At 44.3% G+C, this 15,266-nt stretch overlaps 1 protein-coding gene across 1 annotated transcript in view; it reads right to left on the bottom strand.

The window, feature by feature from the left end:
- Positions 1 to 841: 841 nt before the first annotated feature.
- The window catches only part of LOC110489991 (ubiquitin carboxyl-terminal hydrolase 45), a 43,794-nt gene continuing 29,369 nt past the window's right edge, over positions 842 to 15,266 (bottom strand). The window contains exons 9-18 of the mRNA XM_021563049.3: positions 11,895 to 11,982; positions 8,615 to 8,696; positions 8,297 to 8,388; positions 6,189 to 6,245; positions 5,928 to 6,053; positions 5,203 to 5,833; positions 4,143 to 4,240; positions 3,849 to 3,935; positions 3,480 to 3,627; positions 842 to 2,261 (exon numbers count right to left, since the gene is read on the bottom strand). Of these exons, the coding sequence (XP_021418724.2) occupies positions 2,131 to 2,261; positions 3,480 to 3,627; positions 3,849 to 3,935; positions 4,143 to 4,240; positions 5,203 to 5,833; positions 5,928 to 6,053; positions 6,189 to 6,245; positions 8,297 to 8,388; positions 8,615 to 8,696; positions 11,895 to 11,982 (1,540 nt within the window). The 3' untranslated portion in view covers positions 842 to 2,130. The remainder of the gene's footprint in view (positions 2,262 to 3,479; positions 3,628 to 3,848; positions 3,936 to 4,142; positions 4,241 to 5,202; positions 5,834 to 5,927; positions 6,054 to 6,188; positions 6,246 to 8,296; positions 8,389 to 8,614; positions 8,697 to 11,894; positions 11,983 to 15,266) is intronic.

The following is a 15,266-nucleotide window of genomic DNA, read 5'->3' as shown; positions in this document are numbered from 1 at the left end:
CATTTGAAACACAAGTCAAGACAATAACGCTATAGACTAAAATAAACACAAATAAACACCCATACTGTAGGTCGCCTAACACATATGCTGACAGAGAACATGGTTGTCAGAAACAAAACTCTTGGTATCATGTGACCAGTGCCCTGAAGGCAATACACTTCCAAGCTTGAAGGGGACACACTTCTATTTCTGCCACGCAGGCCTTCCATGACAGTGACTAAATGTTACTTTGAGCCTGAGCACTGTCCCTTTGTATTGTACTGTTGTAAGAGATGAACACTGCAGCGGTCCCTTGTCACTGGTTTCCATGACCACCGTGACAGAGGAAAGAGGACGAGGCCCTTTCATTAACTGAGATTAAAATCATATCTCATCCTTCAAGAGAATGTCCCCAAGCGAGGGCCCCTGCTTTTAAAAATACATTTTTAAAAAAGTGCTGTGCTGTTGGTGGGTGGCTTGACACTCTGTTTTAATGTTTTAACAGCGTGATTGGGATGTCACAGTGTATGGGACCAGGAGGGTGGAAGATGGGATACTTTTAGACGTTGCCCTTTTCCTGATTCCACACCCACCTCCTCTTCACCAGCTCGCGACATGTTTCTCAAAACAGCGCTGCTTTGCACCCGTCATGGCACATCGCCGCCACCGACAGAGTGAATATGGCAACTATGGGATTCACTGTGACAGCCCCTGACTAATGGCCGGCACCGTCTTCACACAGTAAAGAGGGATGATACAAATTCCAGTGCCAAAACAACAGCCGTACTCATCCACTATCAAGTACTTTGGGGGGAGGATTCAAACATTCCAACCAAAATAAGAACATGTAAGCTGAGCCTTGTTGGTTTCCCATTTCATAAATTAGATTTATTCTCTTCGATATATATGATTTCACATAACCCAACGGTGTACCGAGTTCCTTATTGAAATCGAATGACATTTTCAGAAGGAAAAGAACGCCTGAAGATAAACACCATATCTATATAGGGTTTAGTATTGTGGTAAAAAACACCAAATTCTCATGGTTTTGCATATACATTTCACACAAGCTGTCTGTAAGCAAATATGTGTTCACCGTAATTATTTGTTCTTAACATGCAGAAGCGTAATAATCCTAGAGTGTAGGCACTGAGTATTTATTTGTTTTGAAAGAAAATGAATCAAACCGTATCTTTACCTATAGTAATCCTTCACTTGACCAGAATGTCCCAACAACCGACAGATAAAATATCTCCATTTCATTCCCCCCAAAAAATATTTGCAGAACGATTAACATAAATGGTGAGACACATTTGAATCTGAAGATTGATCAACACATTCACAGCCTTTAGTTTAACTACAGCAGAAAGTAATGGGATAAAAAGACTAATGAAATTGTCCGGCGAGCTGGCAATCATATATGTAGTAATGTCCCTTTGTTAAACATCGCAATGTGTTTGAAAACATGTGGTTAGAGATTTAAATATGCACACCGGTGCACAAACGTAGAGAGAGAATTGAAAAGAACAGTGCCGACCAACACAGTAATGTATTGGTCTGAAACACACTCGGATGGCCTGCCACATTATGGACCTCTCCTTTCAGGAATAGTTTGAGATCACATTCTTTTGGCACTTAAGTATTTTGTGTATGTTTTCCATCATTTTATATTATTTATTTTACCAAAAACTCTTTGGCAATCACCATTTAATGATAGTCACACATTCGCATGTTCTACAAAAAATACAATTCGTATTCACCACAGCAGGCTGTAAAATATAAATAACATAGCATTTTTTTTTCTGTATAATTTGTGCTAATTAAACATACTATTCTGCCACTCTTTCGCTTTCTCACTCAGTCTCTTTCACCTACAGAGGTATGAGCAACTGTATGGGGACGTTCAGTAAGTGGACCGAGACACGAAGAGTGTGGTAACCCTTCAATGCTGAGCAGTCCAGTATACATCAATGTAATGCATGTCCCTGATGGCCTACAAATCCCATCATGTAGTGCTTGCCATGTTTCATGCTCTTGGGAGTCAAAGTTTAGAGAGCGGTATACCCAAAGCATGTCTCTCTCTTTTTTTCCCCCCTCTTCCCCAGTCTCCTGAGAGACCAACGATTGTTGGGTAGCTTCGTGCTCTAGCAGTCACAGCATCTCCTCGTAGAACAGCAGGTAGGCTTGAGAGTTGAGGACCCTGGATTCTGGTACCGTCTGGACATTGGTGTCACTTACATACACCCACTGACCCTGTGTAGCACTGCTTGCTTCCCTTGGACCTGAAACACAGTAAGGGTCTGTGGTTAACAGGAAGAGATGGAGATTTTCTAGGAGCCATTACTGTGAGAAACCAATGACTGTGGCTAGCTTACCACAGAAACGGTGAGGAGCGGCATGGACAAAGACGTTCATAGCAACACTGGCATGTAGGTAAGACAATTAAATTAGGCCAAGCACATTTCATAATTGTAACAACACTACACTTAGTGTTTGTGCTAAGTCTTATTTTAAACAAACTGGACGGACATTAGGTTTTTAACCTGATCTACAGGATCCCGGCACATTTTTGGAAATCGGAGGAAATCGGCGCTAACTGTAGTAAAACATAGTGCCACAGCCCATAAAGTATAAGCGCATACTCGATTTGCGGTTGATGGCTCTCAAGGGCACTTACGGTGTCCCGACAATTTTCAAATATATTGAATATATTCGGCCGTAAAATCAGCCATTATCAACAAGTGCGAGTTTTCGAAATTGTACAGCCGTTAAGGCCGCCAGGTGTACACTACGATTTGGCTTGACTCAATTGTTTAATGTCAGCGGTTCTCTGATGGTGTTAGAGCCCGTAGACCGGACAAAAGTCGCGTAGTGCATTTCAGCCGTTACCTGACGGAAGGTTAACAGCAGGGTGAGGAAAACATGTATTGAAGCGAAAGAGAAAAGGAAAAGCAGTGAGAAGAAAATGAAAGGAAAAAAAGAAGAACGTTTGTAAGAAGGGATGTGTTGACATGAGGAGATGGATGGTGGACGACAGCGGTGGTTACCGAGGTCCTTTTGACCCCTCTATGGTGGCTCACCAATGCTGCCAAGACAATGTCACCTCAAGTTCTATACTAGTTAATTACCAGCGAGGACAACTACTCACACAGACCTCTGTCACAAATACATTTTCATTACAGTTGAGCGTCGCTGAATGGCAGGCGCTCTCCTTGAGCAAGGACAGGAGAAAATACATCTATATAACACTGGACATCTATATACACTACACTATTTTTCTCTCATAAATGCCGCCTTCAAGGTTACGCGGAGTGAGGCCTTCACACAAATACAGTGAGTTTGTATGTACAGGCGACACATACTTTTTACAATCATACAATTCGATGCTTTGGTCGATATATACATCTTTTTTTAAGTAAACGTATTGACATAGACTCTTAACACAAAATCGGTAAAGGAATAGAGAGTATTTTATGGACAGACAAAGAGACCGTTTATACCTGCCAGGTTTCTGCGCTGTGGCTGCTCGGTTCTCCTCTGGGGCGAGCGGACCTTTACATACGCTGTGTAGTGGCCCCCGCGCATCGACCCGCTGTGTTCCACGATGCCATACAGGCTGTACAGCACACGCTCCCCCGCCACCAGGTTCTGCCCAAAATGGAACTCAGGATGAGACAGTCAGCAGTGCCAAGAGCTCAGACAGATACAGGAGCATCTGACCTATTGCTATCTTTTCAACTATTCATTACAAACACAAATACTGATAAGTACTTGAGCTACAGTGTCCGAGGACCCATATTTATTTCAGTTCATTTCAAGGTTTTTAGTAAAGATATTGTCCCTGTTTTCACGTGAAGAATAGTTAGTACCTTGCAGGATGCCGAGCAGAATGGAGCCAGGTCCAGGATGAGAGGGAAGTTGACGTGACGGTTGACTTTTCGTAGGTTCATCCCTGCCTTCACACACACGCACACACACACAATCAAAATCACAAATCAACCCCAAAGATATCAACACACAATAAGACACAGTAATAGCCTACACCATGACCACAACAACAATTTAGATAAACAGGAAAACACAACGTTATTCACATGAACATGATATATCATTATACAATAACGTAAAGATGTGTACAATAATGCATGAAATAATATGCTAACCTGATGGAAGCGTTTGAGGTGCAGAGTGACCACCGGGGGCAGCGAAGAGATCAGCATCTGTTTGCGAGCACTGGTGTACACCTTGTCAGACTTCTTCTCTGTATGCAGTGGTGCAAAAAGTACACAATTGTCATACTTGGGTAAAACTAAGAGATACCTTAATAAGAAATTACTAAAGTAAAAGTGACTGTCACACAGTAAAATACTACTTCAGTAAAAGTCTAAAAGTATTTGGTTTTAAACATCCTTAAGTATCAAAAGTAAATATAATTGCTAAAATATACTTAAGTATCAAAAGTAAAAGTATAAATCATTTCACATTCTTTAAATTAACCATTTCCAGTCCTGCAAAGCATTGGAAATGTAATGAGTACTTTTGGGTGTCAGGGAAAATGTATGGAGTAAAAAATACATTATTTTCTTCAGGCATGTAGTGGAGTAAAAGTAGTCTAAAACCTAAATAGTTAAGTAAAGTTCAGATTCCCTAAAAAAAAAAACGACTTAAAGTGCTTTAAAGTACTTTTCCTTAATTACTTTACACCACTGTCTGTAAGCACATACAGACACCACAATGTCACTTTGTGAATGAGAATTTTTCAAATGCATGATTGCTCTGCCTAGTCAGCGTAGTCAGCGTAGTCAGCATAGCCTAAATGTCTGCATTTGAATATCTGTGTAAATGCATGACATGGATAGGTGCCGAATAGCCACACATTTCCGTATCACCTACTGCTGTCACTATCAGGTCAGAATCTCAACAAATTGTCTTTAACAACAGTGGTTATCGAGCTCTCCTGAGTGGCACAGCGGTCTTAGGCACTGCATCTCAATGCAAGAGGCGTCACTCCAGTCCCTGGTTCAAATCCAGGCTGTATCACATCCGGCCGTGATTGGTCGCATAGCACAATTGTCCCAGTATCGTCCAGGTTTGGCCGGGGTAGGCCGTCATTGTAAATAAGAATTTGTTCTTAACTGACTTGCCTACTTAAATAAAGGTCAAATATAAAAATTCAAACCAGCACAAGTTCTCTATCAAAACGGTGTATGTGTTCTAACTAACCTGCTGAGGTGCTTTTCCGCAGTTGTTTCTGCCGGCGGTCCGTGCAGCTCTCGCACAACAGCTTGTTGTTGCCCATCAGAAGCTCCACCGAGGTGAACTGGTGAAGGCAGGACTGAACGGAGCACTCCTTGGAGCAGGGCGTATAGCTGTGGGACAGGGCCTGGAATGCCCCCTGGTGGTGGGAGTGAGGAGACTGTTGAGGATGTTGAGGCTGGGGCTCCACCTGGTCCTCAGGACAGTGTGTAGAGGGTGAGTCCGCTGAATCAGGTCCCAGGTTAAACCTATGCACTGCACTGACCAGCTGCTCCACAGCACCACCATGCTGGGTCCTGGGGGAGAGGGCGGACAGGGTGGGAGACTGGGTAGGGGTGGACCCTCTGCCACTATGGCTGTGGCCCGAGGAGTGCCGTGGGGTCCACTCACTCTCCGAGGCCTCGCTGTCGGCGTCATTGCTGCTGTCCTGGGGGCCCGAGTCTTTCTCACTGCCATCAGATAGGCTGCTGGTGGCGGCCATTTTGGAAACTCCTGCAGCACGGGCCATTACGGAGGGGGACTCCTCCTCGGGGTGGTCCGAGGGGCTGTCTGCCCCCTTCTCTGCCACAGAGCCAGGGGACTTATGGCCCTGCTGCGGCTTTTGAGGGAGGTAGACACACACAGTCAGCAAAACACACTCACCAACTGACTCATACTACACTTACACACAGACACAAAGAACACACACACACCTGTCCGCTAAGTTTCCTGCTGTTCTTATTGAGCGCTGCGGAAAGCATCTCGTCACCGTGGGAGACGTGAGCTTCTTGCTCCCGACTGCTCTTCCCAGTCCTGCCCGGGTTGGACGGCTTGGACATCTGAACAGTAACAGGACATGACACAAAGACAGAGATGAAACCAACATACTGTACACGTATCACATATGATCAACATGGCAGAAGCAGTATTCTGGACTGGACACTATTGCAAAGCTAATGCAAAGATATGCTCACCCGCTCCTCAATGATGGGCAGGGAGATGTCAATGAAGGCTTCCTTCACTGTGGAGATCTGTGGGAGACAGAGGACAGGCACCCATAACACTCACAATCAAAATACGGCATGGCTTTCAGCTGGGAACAACGATAGTCTTACTGAAATATGAACACTGCTCATTGAGAAGTGGTTTAAAATGGTTTAACTGTGTAAGACACACACAAAACATACGGCTCAGTCGAGCATGGCACTTGCAACACCAGGATTGTGCTTTCGATTCCCAGGGTCACCCGTACATCAAATGTATTTAGCATGATTGTAAGTCACTTAGGATAAACGCATCTGCTAAATTGCATATCTTATTAATATACAGTGCCTTGCGAAAGTATTCGGCCCCCTTGAACTTTGCGACCTTTTGCCACATTTCAGGCTTCAAACACAAAGATATAAAACTGTATTTTTTTGTGAAGAATCAACAACAAGTGGGACACAATCATGAAGTGGAATGACATTTATTGGATATTTCAAACTTTTTTAACAAATCAAAAACGTAAAAATTGGGGGTGCAAAATTATTCAGCCCCTTTACTTTCAGTGCAGCAAACTCTCTCCAGAAGTTCAGTGAGGATCTCTGAACGATCCAATGTTGACCTAAATGACTAATGATGATAAATACAATCCACCTGTGTGTAATCAAGTCTCCGTATAAATGCACCTGCACTGTGATAGTCTCAGAGGTCCGTTAAAAGCGCAGAGAGCATCATGAAGAACAAGGAACACACCAGGCAGGTCCGAGATACTGTTGTGAAGAAGTTTAAAGCCGGATTTGGATACAAAAAGATTTCCCAAGCTTTAAACATCCCAAGGAGCACTGTGCAAGCGATAATATTGAAATGGGAGGAGTATCAGACCACTGCAAATCTACCAAGACCTGGCCGTCCCTCTAAACTTTCAGCTCATACAAGGAGAAGACTGATCAGAGATGCAGCCAAGAGGCCCATGATCACTCTGGATGAACTGCAGAGATCTACAGCTGAGGTGGGAGACTCTGTCCATAGGACAACAATCAGTCGTATATTGCACAAATCTGGCCTTTATGGAAGAGTGGCAAGAAGAAAGCCATTTCTTAAAGATATCCATAAAAAGTGTCGTTTAAAGTTTGCCACAAGCCACCTGGGAGACACACCAAACATGTGGAAGAAGGTGCTCTGGTCAGATGAAACCAAAATTGAACTTTTTGGCAACAATGCAAAACGTTATGTTTGGCGTAAAAGCAACACAGCTCATCACCCTGAACACACCATCCCCACTGTCAAACATGGTGGTGGCAGCATCATGGTTTGGGCCTGCTTTTCTTCAGCAGGGACAGGGAAGATGGTTAAAATTGATGGGAAGATGGATGGAGCCAAATACAGGACCATTCTGGAAGAAAACCTGATGGAGTCTGCAAAAGACCTGAGACTGGGACAGAGATTTGTCTTCCAACAAGACAATGATCCAAAACATAAAGCAAAATCTACAATGGAATGGTTCAAAAATAAACATATCCAGGTGTTAGAATGGCCAAGTCAAAGTCCAGACCTGAATCCAATCGAGAATCTGTGGAAAGAACTGAAAACTGCTGTTCACAAATGCTCTCCATCCAACCTCACTGAGCTCGAGCTGTTTTGCAAGGAGGAATGGGAAAAAATTTCAGTCTCTCGATGTGCAAAACTGATAGAGACATACCCCAAGCGACTTACAGCTGTAATCTCAGCAAAAGGTGGCGCTACAAAGTATTAACTTAAGGGGGCTGAATAATTTTGCACGCCCAATTTTTCAGTTTTTGATTTGTTAAAAAAGTTTGAAATATCCAATAAATGTCGTTCCACTTCATGATTGTGTCCCACTTGTTGTTGATTCTTCACAAAAAATACAGTTTTATATCTTTATGTTTGAAGCCTGAAATGTGGCAAAAGGTCGCAAAGTTCAAGGGGGCCGAATACTTTCGCAAGGCACTGTAACTGTAGTTGTATAATTAATCCTTAAGTATTAAGGAATACAGCCAAACTGTTCAGTGGTTGACCACACACACACACCCAGATTCCAGTAACCATAAACAGAATAGACAGGCAATGAATCACTTACATGCTCACACTCCTCACACATGATGGTGTTGGTCAACTCCCCCACAAAGATGCGATCCACAAAGTTCATCTTCACACCCTCCTTCCCGTATGCTGAGATAAGGAGGAAATAAAGGTTAGGCAACTAAAAACAACAACATTCAGCTACAATCATTCAGAATAAATTTACTTTAATCAATCCTTATGTTTAATCATGAAACATGCCTCCTGTGGTTGAGGTATTTTTCCATAGTAAGCCATTGAACAGTACATAAAGCTGCCACAAGATGGCGCTATTGATTTAGGTCAAAACTACTGAGTGTCAGAATGGAACAGGAACCTTTGACTTGGCGTTTGGTCTCATCATCTGCAGTCTTCTCCGTGGGGTTGTTGAAGGATTTCAGAATGCCCGCTTTGATCCGCTGGGAATGTCAAACACTACATTGATCTCATATGAATGCAACTTAAGTAGATGGAAAAATGCAGGAATACAAAATGGTGGTTTTATACAACAAAGGGTGATTCATATAACAGCTACCATGGGAAGCCAAGGAACTGAAACCATTACAAAAATGAGTGTGTTTGTGAACACACATTAGTAAACAAATGCAAACTTCTTCCAGAGCATCTGAATGTGCACTTGCATCTCGCTCTCTCTCTCTCTGTGTGTGTGTACTTCTCCTGTGTGTTTGTGTGTGTACACTGCGCATGTGTTAGTGTGGAGTGTGTCAGCCAGCCGTCTCTGACAGTCTCGGTGGCGTGGCCGTGGGCAGTGATTGAAGGTGACATGGTCAGTGATTGTGTCGGCTAGTAGAAGAAGAGGCACCGACGCAGTAAAGCACCAATCAATAGATAATTGGCCGTGGTCTGTGTAACCGACTAGTCGCCCCCATTGTCCCCGGACCCATGCACTGGACTGGCTATTTAGGTCAAAAGCCTGGTTCATCCCAGCTCTGCAGCTCCCCCTGCCCTCCTCTCCCTAGTCAGACACTGCTGAGCCCCACACTAATTAATCCCCATCAGGATCCCCCAACGTGTAGTGTGTAGGCTCAGGGTAAGAGAAGAGGGGTGAGGAAGGGAAGGTTGGAGGGGTGTAAACTAAATTAAGATGGGCCAAGAAGCACAGGCCATGCCCTGAGTGGGAGCATTACTGTACCTAACGTCTCAGCTAATTGGTGATAATTGACTGTGTGCAATTAGCCTATTTAGACTTCTGATACTAAATGGCCAATCAAAACAAACACTTGGGCCTCCTAGGTTGGTGGTGACAGGCTATGGGAGAAATGGCCAGTCACTCAGTGTATGTGTGTGTGTTTTATTGCACGTTTGTTTGGGCTGATTCCATGCAGGTGAGGACATTTGAGTTGGTGCAAGCTAAACACGATGAGTGTATCTACAATTCTGTTTTGAGTAAATAAAATGTTTAAGTGTCATAGACCGAAAAAATGATGAGTATACAATATTTGTTGGGTTGTGTATGCTGTGCAGGTAAATTTATAGCAGATGAGTGGCAAACCTGATTAGACGCAACTGCTGCTCATCGGCAGTTCTTTACAATTTTCTTTTAATTCAAAACAGCATTTGTATCTACACACTGAAGGCTGTAAAGCCGAAACGTCTGTGTACGCCATCCCTGATGCAGTGAAACGTCTGTGTACGCTATCCCTGATGCAGCGAAACGTCTGTGTACGCCATCCCTGATGCAGCGAAACGTCTGTGTACGCTATCCCTGATGCAGCGAAACGTCTGTGTACGCTATCCCTGATGCAGCGAAACGTCTGTGTACGCTATCCCTGATGCAGCGAAACGTCTGTGTACGCTATCCCTGATGCAGCGAAACGTCTGTGTACGCTATCCCTGATGCAGCGAAACGTCTGTGTACGCTATCCCTGATGCAGCGAAACGTCTGTGTACGCTATCCCTGATGCAGCGAAACGTCTGTGTACGCTATCCCTGATGCAGCGAAACGTCTGTGTACGCCATCCCTGATGCAGCGAAACGTCTGTGTACGCCATCCCTGATGCAGCGAAACGTCTGTGTACGCCATCCCTGATGCAGCGAAACGTCTGTGTACGCCATCCCTGATGCAGCGAAACGTCTGTGTACGCCATCCCTGATGCAGCGAAACGTCTGTGTACGCCATCCCTGATGCAGTGAAACGTCTGTGTACGCCATCCCTGATGCAGTGAAACGTCTGTGTACGCCATCCCTGATGCAGTGAAACGTCTGTGTACGCCATCCCTGATGCAGCGAAACGTCTGTGTACGCTATCCCTGATGCAGCGAAACGTCTGTGTACGCCATCCCTGATGCAGTGAAACGTCTGTGTACGCCATCCCTGATGCAGTGAAACGTCTGTGTACGCCATCCCTGATGCAGTGAAACGTCTGTGTACGCCATCCCTGATGCAGTGAAACGTCTGTGTACGCCATCCCTGATGCAGTGAAAATAATCTGTTTGAGTGCGAACCCATTACACATTTTTGCAGGTAAATTTATTGTAAATTCATCAGACAGTAGATGTCAAATGCATATAAGCGTATGTGCGTGTGTTTACGTTTCAGCGCATGTATAATGAATGCATGAATAGGGCCAGCTCCCCCCTTTACCCCTCCCTCTCGGACTCCCTGATTGGAACGGGGGAGGGGGGGGTGTGTGTGTGACCCTCCAGCACAATGGGGCGACCCACAGCTGCGTGCTTCCCAGATCACACAATGACGCCCGTCGTGCCACTTGCAAGTCCTGTAAGTGGCACAACTGTCAGTGTTCACAAGTTTAAAAAGAACCAGGGGGGGGGGGGGGGGGGGGGGGAGTCCCAGCCTGTACCCTTGTCCCCCTGTCCCAGGCCCCGGGCTGACCACTCCACTCCACACCCGCTACTCTCCTCTCTTTTTGGGGCTGCTGAGTCGCTGGTGGGGCCGAGGGGCCAACTGACTCAGCCCTGGGCCGGGCCTGGGCTCCCCCTAATTGCTGAAGGGGGGGCAGTCTGCACTTGCCAGAAAATATGGTACCATAAGGTTAAAAGACAATGGCTGGCCGAGAAGCAAAGGCGAAGACCAAACCCTGCACAATGTCATCCACAAGCTTACAGCCTGCTCCTCAATTGCAATCAAAACATTGCCTGTTCTTTGCGTACTCTTACTAGCATGGTCACCACCCTACATGTAGCTTGGCTACAGCTATCATAGACACCGTTGACAGAGAGACTAATGGCTTTATGTCATCATACTCATACTTCACAGGGTGTGTTTGAGAGCATACATTCTGCTCAGTCACTTGACTGATCTACATGAAAAATATATATTAGTATATATATATATATATATATATATATATATATATATATATATATATATATATATATATATATATATATATATATATATATATAAAAATATACTAATATATATATATATATATATATATATATATATATATATATAAAAATATACTAATATATATATATAATTTTTTTTAAAGGCTTCCTAAATAACTAGTCTTTACGATTTGTAGATCGGTCAGTCTGGATCTCAAACACAGCCACTGGCACAGAGACGGAGCCATGGTACTAGTCTGAGTGGAAGAAGGATGTGGTGTTTGTAACGTGGGTCTATAGTCTCACCTTAGTCTCCTCTACTCTCATGGAGTCCAGTAGGTAATGGAGCAGCTCCTGGCTGTCCTGCTGCTGGTAGCCCTTAAAGCGTGGAGCCCTGGTGAGACGGACAGAACACATACACTCACATAGTAACCATGTCAAATGTGTACATATACGCACACACTCGTGTAAACGTAATTCTGTTTTTTTTTAAATTTTTTACAGAGATCTTGAGAGAGGGAGAGAGTTGAGAGGGATGAAAGTTAGAGGTGGACAGCAGACCGAAGCTGGCAGCTCTATCGCTAAGCTAGACCAGTCACATGTGCGTTGTTTATAGTTGATAAAATGAGTAAATCTAGGACAGGCAAACACAAATCATTGGTACAGAAACACCCACCCACACACTCAAACAAGCATGCACAAAGCAATCAACCACATGCATAAAGCAATCAGATGTATCAATAGTGCATACAGAGACATCAATGAGAGTGGAGAAAGGCCACATTCTTTTTTTTCAAGGACTTTTCGTTGGTTCATCCATTCAATTTCCTCTCTGCAGCTTTCTGGTGCTTAAAGGGAGCTATTGTTTCATTCCCACAGCTTTCATTAAACCAGTTAGGGTCTCTCACTCACACACACACACACACACACACACGACCTTCTTCCGGCTTCATGTGTTAAGCAAGATTCCAAGTAAAGAAGATTTTGTTAAAGGCGTCTCTTATAACAATGACACATTGATTATTTGATGGAATTTCTTTCTTTTCGTAGCTAACTTTAAGACCTGTGCAAGTATTTGCAAATTAAATTTGACATTGCAGGTGAAAATGGCTGTAGGGCTTATCAACAGCCTACTGTGCAAGCCAATTCTGTATTTCTTCAATAGAAAGCACTTTACTGTCTAGAGTACACATATCTCCCATCATTATCATTCCCCAGCAGTACATGTAACTACGGGAGAAAACGTATGGTGATTGTGCCAGTGGACATCCTGCGTGTTCACGCCCCAGCGCTCGTAGAGGGGGCTCTCCTTGAACCTGTCCCTGGCCACAGCAGGACAGATGTAGGGACAGATGTAGAGACAGATGTGCAGCCAGGGCAAGAGCCACCACCACAACCTGTTGGGCAGCGTCAGCCACAGAACAGGTTGGCCTGACAGGCTGGCAGGACAACATGCAGCTGACCTGAGAGAACCACTGACCACTCCTAACCCAATGCTCTCTGAGTGCACAGGGTCATAGAGGAGGGCAAGTACATTCGTTGCCTCTTTGATACCAGTTTAGCATCTGACCATCTATAACAATGATAAACGTCTTGATCACTGGATAACCGGAATACTGGTACTTGTTCTAAGGGCGTTAGCCTACATTTTTGTATGTCCTATTTTATAACGCTCCTGAGCAGCTCTCCACAGAGAAATGGGTCCTCCTAAAAGCCATTGTAGGGGCTTCATTGTCTCAGGTATAGCATCCTGATCTGATGTCATATCATCTCTACATACAGGCCAATGACCCGTTCAGATTGGCCTGCAATGCAAATGAAACCAAACGATTTACCCCTTTGAACTGGTGAACCATTCTTCCTGGCGAGCTCCCAGACCCAATCAGAACAGAGGTACTCATCCTCTAACTGGCAGCAGAGTGGATGGGCCTACAGTCTGGATCATCTCTGCCATGTGCTGATGGATGTTGACGTCAAGCCCCAGAATGGGTGACTGGAGCTGGGGGAGAGACGAATGACCACCTGCCCCCAACACAGGTCATGAGCAGGAGGTCTAGAGGACCAACTCAGCCCCCCTTCTCTACCTCTGTCCCTTTGCCCTCTCTCTGCCACACGCAAGGGCGGCGGAGGGAGGGGGGAAAATCACGTGTCCCTCATTTCATCCCCTTTAAAGATGCCAAAACATAATGGAATATCTTCCTTCAAACGTGTACAAAATGAGTGTTTTAAAGCATGTTTTCTTATATGAAACATGGACATTACAATGGGGATTACAGTAGGAATATGGCTTTTTATCAAGCAAATCGTGTCTTGTATTCATGCCAAACACACTCATCCCCAACTCTGCTTATCTAACAGCTCAAACACAAAGCGGGTCGGACTGGTACAGTATCTGGTCGGCACACAGTGATAGTCGGGATTAAAAGACAGACAGACAGAGGCAGTCTTGGGGTATTTTGTTCCGGGAACGGAACACAGAGCAGCGACGGGTGAGAGGCAGACGAGCAGCTCCAATGGGATCAGTGGGAACGGCGCCGTCTGGAAGCTCATCCCAGTGGAAGAGAGGCAGAAGGGCCCTGTAGCGCTGCTCCCAATCTGGCCCTGACCAATGCAGACAGCTGCGGTGCTAACACAATTAACAGCGGATGAGTTAGTACCAGACGCAAGGCAACCCCGGCACGTTGCACCACCTCGACAGGCAGAGGGGCGCGCACACACAGACTTTCAATACAACATATAAATCATATACATTGAGTCGCTTTCACATTGACACACACATTTATATAATAAAAGCCACTTACTGTATCTATCCAGCATAAGCATGTAAAAACACTCATTATCATGCATGTAAAAAAACATCTATAACATAAAAAAATCAACACTTATCTGACTCATAGAACACCCTGCCTCATATGTAATCACATTCACAGGGTCACAGTGCCACATGCAATCAATTATGAAAGACATTCCTTTCAATAAGTGTAGGTCTATTTCTCTTCTGTCATACCCACATTATCGAATGCAGCTCCCCCCCCCCACCTCCCTACATTTATGAGCGTATTGAATCTTTTCAAATCAAATCACATTTTATTGGTCACATACACATGGCGAGTAGATGTTAATGCGAGCGCAGCGAAATGCTTTGTGCTTCTAGTTCCAACAGTGCAGTAATATCTAAGAAGTAATCTAACCATTCTCAACAACAACCTAATATACACAAATCTAACAATTCCCCAACAACTACCTAATACACACAAATCTAACAAGTAATCTAACAATTCCCCAACAACTACCTAATACAGACAAGTCTAAAAGGGGTGAATGAGAATATGTACATATAAGTATATGGATGAGCGAAGGCCGAGCGGCATAGGCAAGGTGCAATAGACGGTATAAAATACAGTATATACATGCGATATGAGTAATGTAAGATTTGTAAACAATATTAAAATGTGGCATTACTTAAAGTGGCATTGTTTAAAGTGACTAGTGATCCACTTCTTGAAGTGACCAGTGATTGGGTCTCAATGTAGGCAGCAGCCTCTCTGAGTTAGCGATTGCTGTTTAGCAGTCTGATGGCCTTGAGATGGAAGCCGTTTCTCATTCTCTCGATCTCAGCTTTGATGCACATATAGACTATTCCTCACAGGGACAGACAAAAGTAACATCAGAAATATA

Source organism: Oncorhynchus mykiss, chromosome 2, assembly GCF_057628025.1.
Source record: "Oncorhynchus mykiss isolate SJ-2025 chromosome 2, ASM5762802v1, whole genome shotgun sequence".
NCBI lineage: Eukaryota > Metazoa > Chordata > Actinopteri > Salmoniformes > Salmonidae > Oncorhynchus > Oncorhynchus mykiss.
Note: the sequence above shows the minus strand (reverse complement) of the source record. Positions and strands in the feature narration are given on the sequence as shown.